The sequence below is a fragment of the Brachionichthys hirsutus genome, chromosome 19 (genome assembly GCF_040956055.1).
Source record: "Brachionichthys hirsutus isolate HB-005 chromosome 19, CSIRO-AGI_Bhir_v1, whole genome shotgun sequence".
In the NCBI taxonomy this organism is placed as follows: Eukaryota; Metazoa; Chordata; class Actinopteri; order Lophiiformes; family Brachionichthyidae; genus Brachionichthys; species Brachionichthys hirsutus.
In genome coordinates this window covers 7,296,670-7,312,426 of record NC_090915.1, presented here as the reverse complement: position 1 = coordinate 7,312,426, position 15,757 = coordinate 7,296,670, and the positions used below count along the sequence as shown (strand labels likewise).

At 48.1% G+C, this 15,757-nt stretch overlaps 2 protein-coding genes across 2 annotated transcripts; both read right to left on the bottom strand.

Moving 5' to 3' along the window:
• Positions 1–789: 789 nt before the first annotated feature.
• tbc1d10ab (TBC1 domain family, member 10Ab) lies at positions 790–6,123 on the bottom strand. Its single transcript, XM_068752828.1, has 9 exons — positions 5,963–6,123; positions 4,780–4,879; positions 4,435–4,542; positions 4,228–4,334; positions 4,034–4,148; positions 3,851–3,916; positions 3,401–3,590; positions 2,857–3,011; positions 790–2,720 (listed from the first exon to the last, which is right to left on the bottom strand). The coding sequence occupies exons 1-9, from the start codon at positions 6,121–6,123 to the stop codon at positions 2,334–2,336; spliced, it is 1,389 nt and encodes a 462-aa protein (XP_068608929.1). The 3' UTR covers positions 790–2,333.
• Positions 6,124–9,031: 2,908 nt separating this feature from the next.
• Positions 9,032–12,762, bottom strand: LOC137908458 (protein phosphatase PTC7 homolog). The gene is made up of 6 exons (XM_068752863.1): positions 12,354–12,762; positions 10,931–11,110; positions 10,194–10,392; positions 9,627–9,750; positions 9,411–9,537; positions 9,032–9,302 (listed from the first exon to the last, which is right to left on the bottom strand). Exons 1-6 carry the CDS (start codon positions 12,553–12,555, stop codon positions 9,244–9,246), a joined length of 891 nt encoding a protein of 296 aa, XP_068608964.1. The 5' UTR covers positions 12,556–12,762; the 3' UTR covers positions 9,032–9,243.
• Between the last annotated feature and the right edge of the window lie 2,995 nt (positions 12,763–15,757).

Below are 15,757 nucleotides of genomic sequence, written 5' to 3'. Positions count from 1 at the left end.
CGGGTTCATATTTCATCTTCTCTCCCAGTATAACCCCCCCTACCCCCCCCCCCCCCATGGGACCTATTTCCAGTCTGAATGTGGCATCCCAGCAGCAGCACAGACTGGCACAGATTCCCTCAACGTGATCGCACAACAGTGTGATCACATTGAGGGAACCCCCCCAGAGTGCGGTTTTGGGGGGGAATGTCTGAATCACGTAGCCACAAAGCCGGTCTCCCACCACATCCTCCGTCGTCTGGGGGGGGGGGGGTCTTATTGAGCGCCACAAGGGAGGTGCAGATGGGGGGGTGCTTAGGAGGCCCAGAGGGGTCTAGCCTTTTTAACAAATTTAAGGAATCCACAAGAGATAATGAAAGGAGTCAAAAATACAAAAATGTCATGCATTCAAAAGACTAGGGGGGGGGGGGGGGAGTAGTTCATCTTTGCTATTCAGTACATTTTCAAATGGCAGAATGAAATGCCTTTAAATGGCGACTGTGGTTTCGACGTCTTCTCGTCCGTCCCGCTCTTTGACTGCAGGTGAGCCTCGTTGAGGAAGAAGAAGACTCCATTCAGATGAAGGCTGGGTTCTGTGGGAATTTGCCTCCATTTGAGATGCAAATTCCTGGAAGAGCTGAAAGAGCCGGAGAAACAGGTGTCCAAGGAAGCGTGCTGCAGTGTGGGAGGGTGGGAGGATGGGAGGGCGGGCGAGGGGGCTGAATGACAACAAGCCCAGCTTGTTCAGCTCAGTCCTCGCTCCTCTTTAATATTAAACGGAGGCAAAGAAAGGCGAAAGCCAAAGGTTTACATTTTTATTGAATCAAAAGGCATCGGATATAAAATAGCTTTCAGATGAGTTGACTTTAAATCACATAAAACTTCCGACAATATCAACAGGCGGTGGAGGTTTTTCAAGCTTAATTGATGATCAGTTTAATTAGAGAAGCCGATCGGTAGCAAGGAGCATCTCGTCATCCGAACATTTTACTAAATGAAAACTCAGACAGGATTTATTTTTAATATCCACCAAGAGTGTCAAGTTCATAGAGGAATAATCACACACCCTGTAAAGGTCTGGTCCTTCACACCGAGTGTGAGTGGCACGTTGAATTCATGCCGCCATGTTTGAAACATTTCAAACGCTCACACTTTAACCTTTAGAGGAAACGTCTGGTGAACGCCGCCTCCCGAATAACAGTCAAATCGTACAAATCTTTAAAAATAACATCTCCTCTAAAATCAACAAAGAACCCACCACCAGATTCCATGAGAAAACAAACATCAGAAATTTAAAAGATCGATTCCTTCTCAAATATATATATTATATATATATTAATCTCATGCATGAACTGTTTGACTGCATCAGATATTTGAGGATGATTTTTAATATCGATTGCACATTTACAAAAGACTCAAACATTTGAGTGACAAAGAAAATGTTGCAATGGACAATAATAAGGTCAAATATGATCAGCATTGTGTTAACTTGGGGGCTAAATACATTAAGTTGAGCACAAATTAATAAATTATCCATTTTGTATTACAACTTATCTTCAAAAGATCCCACAATCTTTTAAACATTGTGTAAACAACAAAAAAAAAAACATCTTTATAGTGACTCATTTATTACACTAATATGAAACCGCGGCTCTCCCAAAGGAACAATCGAATCCGCATCACGATACGATCGTGTAAACTGCTTGGACAACGTGAATCTCAAAAAGTGTAAAAAACAAACAAACAAACAATCTTTGGCTTCGTGGCGCAATGTTTCCTTCATTTGAGATCTGCTCACGTCAGCTTCCACTTCCACGTGATTGTAAAGACAGAGAGAGAGAGAGAGAGAGATGGTCTCGGCGCGCCCTCTAGTGTCCGACACAAGTAAAAACACGCGTGAAGCAAAAGGCCCTGCAGACACTTCTGCACAGGTCAGCGTGGATGACCTGCAGGGTCATGGATCTGTGTTGGCTCGTGGCTAATGTGGACGAAGAGGACGATGAAGACCTCGTCGCCGAGGACAAAATCAGACTTCATTTTACCGGAGCGCTAGAGGATGGTAAAAACGAGCAGCAGCAGATTCCAGGGCCGTTCAGTCGCCTTCCACCTCGGGTACGAGCCTTCTGCCGTTACCCTGGTAACACGCACCGAGTTCAACCATCCATCCATTTCCGTGACTCCGTATACTGCCGTATAATAACAGCGTTTAATAACATGCCCCTGTTGAGTATTACAGTGACGGGGTGAGTGAATTTTGCGATTGTAAAAATCGGCGTCTTGGTTCGTCACGTTAGTGTCGCCGCTACGTTAAATGCAGCCGTAATGGAATGCTGTGATGGGACCGTTGCCGGCGGTTACAGGTGGGTGTCATGGTCTGCACTGTTCAGACTATCTCTGGATCCGCGTTGGGCCACGTTATTCAGGAGGGCGGTGGGGGGAAGGTAGGGATTGATGGGCTCCTCCTCTGGAAGGATTGTTTTCTTCAGGATTTCCCTTTTAGCCGTTACACTTTCGTTTGCGTCCCCCGCCACGTCCCCGTCCGTCTCGAGTCCCAGAGGAACGATGTCAGACCTCTGTTTAAGGTCCCGCTTGCTGGGCGGCTCGGCAGCCATGATGGCTTTGGCGCCGTGCATCCTGGGAGGCGACTTGGAAAGCCGTTCCCCGCGAGTGTCCTTCCAGCGCCGCGCCTGGGCGTGGTGTTCCTTTTCAATGTCTTTCTCAGACAACTGCAGCTCAATGACCTAAAAACGCAAACGGAGAATTCAGCGGAAGCATTCCAGATGGATCCTTCCGTTCAGGACCGAGTCAAAGCTGGGCCTGAACGAGGGCTCGGCAAGTTCTGGGTCTCGACAACCCCGACACAAATGCTAACCGCACCTCTTGCACCAGGAAGCCTTCTTGCATGTACTGGGGCCGAATGTTTCGGAGCAGCTCCATGGTCTCATAGAGACCTTGGCAGGCCTTCAGTTTCTCTTTGGATCCCAGAACGCACCTCAAGAGAACCAGACCGACCCGGAACAGGACCTTCACTCCTGAGAACAGCATCGCAGCAGATAAGGAGCAAGCACGGAGCAGCGCGATCATTTCACAGGAACCAAAGCATTTAGAGGAGAGAGTCTGGTGCTGCCGAATGTCACGGAGACCTCAAATATCCGAATCACCGTTCCTCAGATCAAAGGAAGAGATTACTTTATTCATCATCATCTGCAGTGTTACTTTAAAGGTGATCGTGTTCTGGTGTTTTACGTCATGTGACCAGGCCTGGGGGGGGGGGGGGTGAGACTAAACACACGCGAACCGGCCATTATGCCTGCGTTTGATAATTTAAGTGGAAAAACCGGCAGGAGTAAGTATCAGACCGAGACCACAGGGTGTGTCCGATCCTCAGTACTACCTCAACAAGGTACGCAGTAATACTCACCCTCGCACAGGAACATGTCCCAGACACGCAGCACCGAGGCCCACGGCAGGGTCCGAGAGAAGGCGCACATGAACCACTCGGTCATGTACAGCACGGGGTCCAGCTTGTGCTTCTTCAAGTGGCGGTGGGCCACGGGAGACGCCTTCCGCAGCAGCGCGTTCAGGATCTCGCCGTCCAGCTGGATCGCCTCCTGCGGAGAGAGCGAGGGACGTCCCGTCAAGCGGAGCGGGAGCAGACGGCGTTTTTCGTTCATTCCGATTGTCTGATAATCTCGTCCTTCAAGTCGGGCCGCCATTTTATGTCACTCAGCGGTTTTACATTCAGATATTATTAACACGCTGAACACATAATCCTGTTACGGGCTGTACGGCACGACATAATCAGATGTTCTCAGGCTGGTCTTATACGACGTGTGTGTGTGTGTGTGTGTGTGTCCGCCCGGATCCTTACCAGCCCCGTGCTGTAGTACCCAGGGAGGTATTTCTCACAGATCTGGACGAGAATCCAGAATGCATCCTGGGATACGGAACAGAAACCAGGGCAGACATTTATTCTAGTCAACGGCTCTCGGGGACGCTCCTCTCAAATATGAATTATTCTGGAATAGAGGCCGATTGGCTGCTGCGTGTTCACCTCTGCCGGCATATGCATCAAGAGCAGCGCAGCGATGGGAGCCTGAGCCTGACAGTAGCCCTCCTCTGGGCGATGCAGCGTGTAAGCCTTCAGCACGCTGAACAGATCCTTCTGTCTGCACGGACGACAATGAAACCGGCATTCAGCCGCAGCGACGCGACGACGAGCGCCGCTAGCGGCAACGCAGCGTTTACCCGTGACCGCCTCTGGCGGCGAACATTTCGTGGAAGGGGAACTGTCGATGGAGGTCCCTCTCGATAATGTCGACCCATTTGGGATCGCCCGGCATGAAGTCCAGTTCCTGAAACGCAATGAGAATTCACAACGACCGCAACGTGACCCTTCGTGTTTCTGACGTCTGACCGAAGCTACGAGCACGGATGGACAAATATCGGATTGACCTGAAATTTTCCCTGGTTTTGTTCGACTTTCACTTTTCCTCCGGTGAGGTAAAGCCAGGCGCGGCCACGCAGGGAGGGCGGGATCCCCTTCCGACAGCGCTCCCTCACCTGCCATTCAACACGTGCAACGTTTACACAAGAGCGGACGGCCAGAGAAGCGAACACAGATACATTTTAGAGATACACGGTTGGCACAACTGATCAGAGGTGGCATTTTAAAATGGCGGCATCGTTACGGAAGGATCTCATCTTGGTTAGTCAGTGAACCAAGATGCTAACGATGCTAATGAACCAACGCAGAGCCAGTGAGCTTTGGATGAATTCCCGGTAAGAAGGAAAGGAGACCTTTTTGTGCTTTTTGCCCATCCACGTGTCCCAGCTGTTCAGCATCTCCAGCCACTTGGCCTCCCGTTCCCTCAGCACGTGATTGGGAACGTCCGCGTTACTGTGGAGTTCGGAGCGATTGCCACAGAAGAAACAAATTATTTTCGTGCAGAGCAACAAGGGTGTAAATTTACTGTCACCAAAGGGGGCGGGACTCTGGCTCTTCTTCTTCTCCTTGTCCCACACAGGAAGCCTAACCTCAGACAAAGCAGCGGAACACTTGCCAACGGCAGCAAAGTACAAGGAAAACAGGAAGCTGTGAGAAAACGTTCCCCCCCCCCCCCCCGAGTTCAGTTCCCTGTAATCTCACACACAGAACTATCGTCGTTTTACTGCTGTACTTTAGAGGTTTCAGGGTTTCACACTTCCCCTGCTCCGATCGCTGAATAACACACCTCATTTTCTTTTACAAACAAATTTAGACAAACTGGCTCGAGGAGCCGACCGACACACTTCTGCGTAAAAAGCCAACTTGTCAAAAGCTAAGGTCAAGAAAACAAGAGAGCAAAACCAGCCATGATCTATAAATACGGTCTTTATGCCGCCTGGTCAGCGAAGGCTAAAGCTGAGCCCATCTGAAGCTGGGTGAGTGGGGTCACACCCTGGACAAGTCACCAGATTATCGTGGGACAAGTCACATTGTCACTTGAATCTCGTACAAAATCTATGGAGGAATTTGAAGCAAGCTTGCTAAGGTGATATTGCCAAACTTGGAGGTCTTTTATCAGGAGGAATGGGATAAGATTCTAGAAGACTGCTGCCAGAGAAAAACAGGCAAAGACATGATGTGTCATATTTGGGGTAAAACAGTTCTTTTATTATTGCATTGTGTTTTTATTTCATCTATTCATGCCTGATGTACTTATTGAAAACAGCTAACAGTATTTTTGCTAATACTGTGGATGACTTTGCTTCCAACTATCTTTCCAAGATCCTGTAAAAGTACTTTTGCATCAACATATATGTGACCTTAATGAATTAGAGGTCACATATTATACTTTACAAACAGAGGTCCAATTGCTTCAGATTCAACCTCTAAGGATAATTACAGGGTCTTTTCTTTTGCCCGAGTTCGTGTATAAACCAGCTCGTTACGGTCAAAGTCACTGCTAACAGTAGTTAAACAGAGCGCTGCGCCACTTACGTGACTCCCGAGGACTGCTGGGCCCCTCCGGTGAATCCGTACCGGTCCACCTGCTTGGACCCGGTTCCCTCTGGGTCGGAACCGTACGGGCTGCCATTGTCTGTCATCTTCTCAGCGCTTCCACGCAAATCAAGTCCATTTCCGAGCTCGGCTTTGGCCATTTAATCACCATTTACCCAAGCGGAGGTCCCCCCCGGTCCACAGTCCGTCCTCATAACGTACACTCACGGCCAAGCTTAACTTTAATACTTTAAAGCTTCCCGTGCAGACGTCCGCAGGTTAGCTAGCTAGCGAGCCGCCTCGGCTAATTAGCTCGCTGGTGCTGGAAAAACAATTAGTGTTGGGCGCCGAGTTAGTCTCATAATCAACCCCGTTCGCCTTGGTAGCATAGCCAACGTTCAGTTAACACACCTCGTGAAACTATTCGAGAGAAAACACTCCTAACGCTAAAAAATAATAATAATACCTGGTTGCTAACATGTTACCATCACACAGCTGTCAGCTGACACGCAGCTATATCAGCTGGAATGCATGTTAGCTTGCTGCTACGGAAGCGAGCAGGTTAGTAAACAAAGTATTCACGGCAGCCTGTGACTCTCTACTGCCACCTAATGCTGGGATATAAAAGTTCAGGTACTGGTTGAAGAGAGGGATTCCATTCCCCATAAACCTCTAAAATATTTTCCACAGCATTTCTCTACCTGTTTTATTGATCATGTTTGCAAGAGAAAATTGTGACATAAAAGGCTAATTTAAATATAAAATAAAATAAGTGTGAAAACATTATACTCTATTTGTCTTAGAAATACAGGTGAGTGAAAAGGCAGAAAGTCATGTAAAAATTTAAACCAGTCTTAATACTTTATGCTTTCTGTATATAATAGTGTCAATTATTACAGATGTTTTAAGTTAGAAATAAGGTAGTAAATCTGTAAGGTAGTAAACGTGCAGTCAGTACAGACCTTCAGATTATCTTTACCATTAAGGTGCGAAACGTTCTGCTTTGTTAAAGTTCTGAATTATTCTGAGGCAAGTGTTGAAATGTAATTTTTTTAAATTAAAGGCGTTAAATGTAGAATGGCAACATGAAAGTACTCAAATTTACTATAAATACAAGATTCTTTATTTAAATATTATACACTTTGCAAAACACCTTTACATGAATTATACCTGCATTGTTAGCCGTACCTTTTGCACACACAAACATTGCTTGCTTGTAAAAAAGGACAATCATACCAAACAGACTGCAGAAGCACCTTTAAGAAGAGTCTCACAGGAGGGAAAGACGGACACGTCATTTACAGCAGACATCGGGCGGCACGAACGAGACGCGAGCTTGCGACAGGAAAGGCCTCGTTTATAGTTCGAGCTATTAAGGCTGAAACTGTGCTCACCCATTTACTGTAATTTTACAGCATCATTATCAATCTCCTGCTACACCCTTCTGTCAAATATAGGGTTACCGTCACCGGTAAACACAAGCTCAGAAGATTTATATAACACAGACATTATTCTAAAGACAAGAGACTACAAATGTGTGAAATTGAAGCAGGTACAGGAACGACGCAGACATTAAGACGCAGCATTCAAACAACACAGAAGCAACATGGCGTCTTTACAGAAGGGATTTAAGGGCGGCGCCCTAATCCCGTCTTTACTATGGCTTTCCTTCTTTGGGTTCTTAAAATTGTCTTGGAATCCGTTGCAACCCGACACACACACACACACACAAAGAATATGATGTGAATTTTGTACAACTGTTGGCATTAAACAGACATTTTAATGTTCCTCTGAACATTTCTACACTTCCTGGACATCATGAGATTTACAGTATTGCTCTATGATGTTTGTCACAACAAAGCACAGCTACTCACACACACACACACACACACACACACACACACACAAACACACACACACACGTGCGCGCGCGACAGGTACATACAAATAAAAATGCATCTTTGGTGCACCCGCTTTTAAACTGTGAAGAAATCTAAACCGCTCAGGTGAGCCGTTGGGTAAATGGGACGCACCTTCCTGGGCAGAAAGTGATTGATTATTGTCATTTGACGCAGCACACACATTTAAATGCACTCTTACAATCATGGTGACTATAAATCATAGAAATTGTGTAAAATCATGTACAGACATCTGCATTAAAAGAAAAAAAAAGCAGTAAAACAAGAGAAATAACTGAGAACTTTAAAAAAACATTTCATATCCGCAAACACTTCAAACTCTTCTAAAACTAAATGCTTGAAAAAATACATCTTTTTAAATCCACGCCTGACCTATCATTGCAATTCTAAGCATTGCCAGATGCTAGCTTTACGAGATAACAAATAGAAACATTGAACACGAGACACATTTCGATAAATTCTCACACATGCGACGCGCTCACACTGAAAAACCATACTTTCCAGTTCCCTACTAGTCGCAGGAGCGATCAATATTATCACAATCTTGTTCATTCAGTGAGTGTAAGTGGGGGATTGACAAAGCTCACAACGACACAGGAGAATATATTTCCCAATGCAGGAACAACATAGACATTTGCTTCAATGGCTGAAGACAAATGAAAGGCTGGAACGTAGCTCACAAAATATTTACAACTTAGGAGGATGACAGTCGCAGAAACCGATCACATTTCACACGCAGGCTCAAATCCGCGTTGCATTTTCCCTTTAAAGGTTTTTTATTTGATCAGAGCGGCTGCTCGTAAATCCCAAACCGTAGACACTAAAACCCGACTCGCATCTGTGACGACATCCGCTCCTTACGCCAGCACTCTCAGTTCATCTTGATCTGTTCGCGTTTGTAAGGCGACCAGATCAACGCTCAGAACAGCTGGAGGAATTAGTCACCTCTATAACAATGCGCTAAGAACCCAAAACCATGGCTTACTCCTTATGGGATCGCTTTTTTTATAGACCAGGGCTACAAGGTTTGACAAAGCAAACTGTCCTGCAATGGCGCTTTAACACGCAACACGATGTGGGAGACTGAAAGGCATCCCTCACCCCAAATAGTAATCTCCTTCTGCACCATCGTCAACACGAAAAAGCCTGAGCTGCCTGTTCAAGCACCAAAACAAAACAGAGGAAGAACGCAAATGTACGCGGGTAAGGTGTCGACCCCGCCGTCAGTGCACAGGACGCAGTGCATTCGATGGAGGGCTGCAGGTGGAAGACTCGGGCAGATGGGAAGGACGGGCCAGCCCCAGAGCAGCACGCACACGCACACACACACACACACACACACACACACACACACACACACACTCAGTCTGTATATTCAGCCACAATGGACAGCAGCACCGTGATATCATCTGGCTTCCCTCCTGCAGGATGAGACGGAAGCGTGTGAGGATCAGTGCAGCTAGAAGCGACAGAAAGTTCTCCTCCATCTTTTGAGTGCGTATGAAGTGACGGACGGTGCGCTTACTTACCTCTTACATTCAGGCCGTTGGCACAGGCGAAATGTGCAAAAGGGGACATGTAGTTTGGGTCGTAGGCGAGGTCGTGAGCTTGCTTCGCTATGCTCTGTGCGGTCTGCAGCACGCTGTCGTAGTTGGTCTGGGATGAGAGAGAATGACCTTTTGAATGTGAATCAGGCGCTGATTTCATGGCTGGATAGCAGCAAGCGGTCAGATGGAGTCGGGCACCTTGAGTTTTTTGAGCTCCTGAAGGATCATGTAGTCCGGCATGTTGTCAAAGAGGCCGTCGCTTGCTGTCAGGATGATGTCACCAAGCTGCACGTCGAAGGAGGAGCTGTCAGCAGCTTCAGGACTTCGGGGGGGGGGGGGGGGTCAAGATTGTAACAAAGTAAATTAATTTTAAGACAAGAATAAGGATGACGGTAATAATACAGACGATGGCACGTTCAAAACGACAAACACGACACGAGAGGATTGTCCGGTCCTTCATAAAGAGGGAGATCAAGTATTCCAGGAGGGCGGCGCCAAAGGAGGAAGGAGGTCTGGTGTATCCCACAAACATCGCGTTACTGCGACAATGTCACTTTGAGCACATTATCTTAGCGCCTGTTTACAAGCAAAACCGAACGCGAACATGTTTACCGTTTCTTTCTACACACCCAGCTGTGACAGGCAGAGGCGTGACCTTCAACCATGCCTGATTCATTGTGGCGTTTTGAAGAGGAACCAGTATCCCCACATTCTGGATGACATTTCTTTTTGAACGGTTCTCACCCTTGTAACAGAGCTACTGACCTGTCACTGAGCACCACCCCTTCAGCTCCAGGAGGAGCGATGGACAGCTGGAACGGGGTGTTAAAATAGTGCTGCTGTTCGTCCGAGCGGTGGACCACCTCCCCTCCACGGACCACCAGGAAGCCGGAGTCGCCGAGGTTACACGTGTGAAGCTGGTGGCTCCGCCGATCCAGAACCACGATGCACGCCGTGCTGCTCCCTGCAAAACCGCAAAGGTTACAGACGCACGCCGTTCATACAGGGTCAACGTCTCACGACAACAGAGGTCACTGCGGAGAAAACGGAAAGAAATTCGTTTCCCAGAGGACAAACGCTGCCATTTGTTCGTCGCTTAACGTAGCTTTCTAAGCAGCTGGGATTCATTATTATGCAATTTGCAAGTGTCCTTGCACAGAAAAAAAAAGAGAGAACACAAACCCATGGGTCACGGACAGTGCCAAGTGCTTGAGCAAAGAAAGGTCACGTACAGACCTCGGCACAGCTTACCAAAATAAAAGCACCGGTAGGCCATCTGACAAACAAACACTGTGCATCTGTGCTGGTTGTGGGTCAGGGATGCAGAGTCCAAGAGAGAAACGTGCCCTCGGCCACATGTTTGGCATGCGCATGCTTTTAAAATTATTTCGGCCCTCCTGCAGTGTCGCTCACAGGTGCTTTTCTTGACCTTTCGGAGCTCCGGTACGAGTAACTGTAACTTTTTTGGTTCTGCAGCGAATCGTGCCTCGGCGCGTACTCACCCAGCAGGGGAACTTTGTTCTGCAGAAGCTCATAATAGCCGGATGTCAGGATACCCACGGGATTGCCGGGGGTGAAGCGTCCCTCCTTCACCAGCCGCTCGCACGTTCTCATTAAGGTGGCGGAGAACTGAGACGGGTCAACGCCGTAGTCGCGCCAACCACCTACGCCATCGGCGACTCCTGAAGGACGCAGAAGGTAAGTTGTTCACCGTCTGGATTTTTGTAAACAAAGTGCCGATGATTAACAAGCCGCTGACAGAACATTAAAGGAACCATCTCCACGAGAGCAGACCGAGCGTTTTGCGTGTTTTAATAATTAATAATGAAGAAAAGAAAAAGTCAGTCGTTTTGGAAGACAATGAAAGATGCAACTTTTCAATTCTACGTTTATTTTCAGACTGCTAGCGATAAACTTTAGTGCATATTCATTGTTTCACCTCTGGGACAGTAGGTTCAGAGAAAGAAAGCAACCGGGTTCATGCATGTATTAATCACTGGTGCCCCCCCCCCCCCCCCCCCCCCCTCCCCCAGCAAAATAATTGTTGTGATGGTGAACAGTTTGAGATGAAGTGACAAAACACACGAATTTAAATACATTTAAATGAAGTCAATTAGATTCACAATATGTGAGAATTCACCAGGATAATAATTGTTCTTAAATATTCACTCTTCTGTCATTATGCATGCGAAGCACACAGTACAAATATCAATTACATTTGTAATTGATATAATTAGTTACAGCCACACAGAATGTCAAACTTCCACGACACGTGGGATTTCGTTCCACGGAGCCGATTGTTGTTGTTGTTGTTGTTTTTAATCATTAATCATTATGACCGCGCCTTTATTTGATTTATAAAACATCGAGTAGTGGAAATGTCCCCGTGGCATAACGTGATTCTAACCCTGTGAGGACAATGAGGACAAAGACATTACGCTAAGCTAACAGGCTAACGTGGCTATTAGCAAACATGGCCGCTTCCATGCTCATCCATTCTGACCTTTGCGAGACATTGCAATAATAAGTCTGCGACGTTTCAGCGTTGAGACGGTCTATTTAGGCTTATCGATAACCTCTCATTCTATTTCATGAATATACTGCACTGACGAGGCGCATCATTTCGCTGGAGTCGATGTGGGTGAAAGGTCACGCACACGGCGTTCCCTTGGAAACGCCAGTTTCGTAATCCACACAGAAACTGACGCTGGCTAATGCTAAATTCGCGGCATTTTCCCGTTATCATTTATCCGGTTTCCGTTAAATTAGAAGCACCCCAAAGGTCTGCGGGGGGGGGGGTGAACGAGCTCCCCCCCCCCCTCCTTGAAGGAGATGACTGGGGGGGGGGGGGTTATACTTTCATCTGCCCGCTAGCGGAATGAAGGTCACCACCTAGCCACCTAGCCAATAACAAGGTTAGCTCACCTAAAACATCGGCGGTCCGGTGCCGCGCGATGAAGCAGGCGTCGTCCCCGTAGCACGTCCCTTTCTTCAGGATCCCCTTGCGAGAGTCTTTACCGAAGCCATAGCTGGCGCTAATCAGGCTGTAGTCCCGGCCGTCGGTCTGAGAGAGCCCACCCAGGACAGCCCTGGCTACCAGTCTGCCATAAGACAGTACGGATAACATCCCCTCTCTTCCTCTCCCTGCCCCGCCGCCTGGTCTTTAGGCTTCTAATATGGATCCAACCCGGCCGTCTTTCTTTATCAGTCCATCCGCTCTCGCCTGGCCAGCTTCCCGGAAACAGTAAAGGCTGCAAAGCGCGCATAAAACACCACTGAGATGGGTTTATGTCTCAACTGCGCATTTCACGGTCGCAGTTCCTCCGCTCGGCTCTCTCCGTACCGACATGTTTCCAACAATGTGCCGGCGGACAGGCAGCTCAGAGTACATCCGGGCGTTTCCGCATTTACGATCCTGACGTCACGGCAAACTGACATCATCCAATCAAAAAGCAGAGGGTAGGGTACCGTCAGGCCAGGCCTACTGCAGCTCCTCGATGAGTTCGGAGCCGACGAACTGCGCATGCGCCGGGTGTGCGCTTGTTTTCCTCTCTTCTGAAAGCTGATGATGACCGACATTTAGCATAGCTGTAACCACGGTACATGTAAATTATAAATTTATATTATAATTTGAAGAGGGTTTTAGAAAGTGACAATTTGTCGAGATTCACAGAATATCCGTTTTTTTTCCAGATGAATTGAATATACCTGGAAATCTAGTTCGATTCAGCATGCGCTACTCATAAAGGCGCCCATTATCGAATTGAATAATAAATCACAATTAATATGATTCTTAAAGTAAAATACTTTTGCTTAGTAACAGATTTATTTGAATTTCTGCCTTTTTTCGCCGTAGTAATTTACCCTTCGTAAAGTATCTAGACCGCCCTTCCCGTTCCGGCACTCGCCGTATACCAAAACGAGCACACCCCTTCTAGACGAAAACAGCGCTCCAGAATCAGACATCTCATAACGCACCCGAGGGAGAGAGGACAGCGGCGAATGATCGCCGAACTGCCGTCGGAAAACACAGCTAAAGCGTCATTACACGGTAGGAAATAATTTGATCACGCGTTTACGTCGTTTATTGTCTCGATTTAATATGATTTACCGTTAATTATAATGCTGCGAATGGGTAGGGTGATGCTAATGAAATAAAATCTTGCATATTGACCGCATTGATTAATTGTTAGGATAATGACAAATGTTCACATCTTGAACGTCATTGAAACGGATGATGCCATATTTTATGTCTGTATGATTATTTGCCCTTTGATGTAAATGGTGAGGATTTATTCGCTCGCCTTTTTATGCATTGGAAGAGCAACACTGTCACAAATAGAGGGCGGTTGTTTCTGTATTGCTTAATTACACCCAAACACGTTTCTCTCCAGGGCCAGAATGGGCAGGTTGTGCGAGATGGCCCCCGTGTTTCTACTTTTTGTGCTTCTTCTGAGCACGGACTCAACCTGGGCCAGGAGAGGAGGTGGCAGCAGTAGTGGTCGGAAATCCACGAGCTTCGGCAACAAGGGCGGGACGCAGTCCAAACCGTCCAGCTCCCAGCCCAACCGGAACGCCAATCCCTACCCCGCTGGTGGAAGCTACCCTCATCCGGGCACCGGCAACTCAAAACCAGGAGGATATCCCAGACAAAACCAGCCGAGCAATCCAGGAGCTGGGAGCAACCCCAACCAGTATCCCGGCAGAGCCAATCCGGGTTATCCAGCAGCGGGCGGCTATCCAAACCAGTCTCCAGGGAGGGCTGGTACCAACCAAAACCCAGCTGCTGGGGGCTACCCAGCTGGGGGCTACCCTAACCAGAACCCAGCTGCTGGGGGCTACCCAGCTAGAGGTTATCCTAACCAGAACCCAGCTGCCGGCGGCTACCCTGGAGCTGGGGGCTACCCAGCTAGAGGCTATCCTAACCAGAACCCAGCTGCCGGCGGCTACCCTGCAGCTGGGGGCTACCCAGCAGGGGGCTACCCAGTCAGAAGTGGGAATACAGGGTGGGGTCAGCCTGGAGTATCCCAAGGGGGGTACCCTGGTGGGGGGTATGGTTCCCCTAACTGGAACCCGAACAATAAGATCCTGAGTCCTGGCTACGGTGGAGGAGGTTATGGATACGGTGGTTACAGCCGCGGGATGGGAGGCTCTCCTTTCTCTCATTCTGTGCAGGGTATGGGATACAAGCCCAAGTCTTCAGGCTTCGCCAAAAAGGCCGTCATGGCGGCCGGCGTCGGCGCCGTGGCCGGAATGGCTGTTGGATACGGACTCGGCCGCTTCCCCCGGCCGCATTTCAATTTTCGCAACCCCGAAGAAGAGCACTACTACAACAACTACATGTACCGGCGCTACGGCTCCCGGTCCACAGACGAGAAGGACTTTGGGCGAGATTATGCCTACAACCCGCCTCCGCGGGCGGAGACTTACGATGACTTCATGAGACGCTGCATGCCCAGGAACGATCTTCTTAAAGAGGAGAAAAGCGGCTCCTCTGCTCCTCCGGGCCAGGATGGAGGCGAGGAGGAGGCGGACGACGACACGGTCGGCATCGAGGAGATCGGCTACCCAGCTCTAATCGATCAGCTGAAGGCCCGGCGCTGCGTCGAGCTGTACATGGTCTACTCTGAGAGTTTCCTGCAGGAACGAAAAGCGGCTCAAAAGGCGCCCCCTCCGGGCAGTCACAGCAGTCATGGCAGCCCCCTGCGCTACGGGGGGGTTCAGCTCTTCACCTCCGCCCTCATGCTACTGTGCAGCATGCTGCTCCTGCAGGGAGAATAGCACGAGGAAATGTGCACTTCCTCCGGTTATACCTGCACGCCCAAAAACCTGCTCGTGTATATTCTCTCCGTAGCTGTATAATCGCAAGCTCACAGTTAATCAGCCATTTGTTACTCCTGGATAATCAATAACTAATGCAGATAATTAAAGACGGAAGTCATTGGGTCATACGAGCTTCACTAATTTTTCCCGGTTACGGTTTTTTTTTGAGATTTTAATTTGCACTTTTTAAACATCTTAATGAGATGCAGGGGAAAAAAAATAGATTCAGGTTACTAATGTTAATCTTTTTCTTTTTACAGTGCATCTGCTGCAGTGTAAAACAGGAATGTGATGTTAATAATTTCACACATTCTTGCAAAGCTCTACGCGGCTTGGCTGGAAGGAAATCTTAATTGTAATCAGGCGCGAGACGAGTCGCGCCGCATTGACGTCCGATCTTGAAAGGGTTTAAACTAGCGACTTCAGTTTCAACCGACCTGTTGAAACGATCGCTGCCAAATAAATCGAGCTTTGACGTGGGAAGAAGTCGAGAGATAATAATCTTT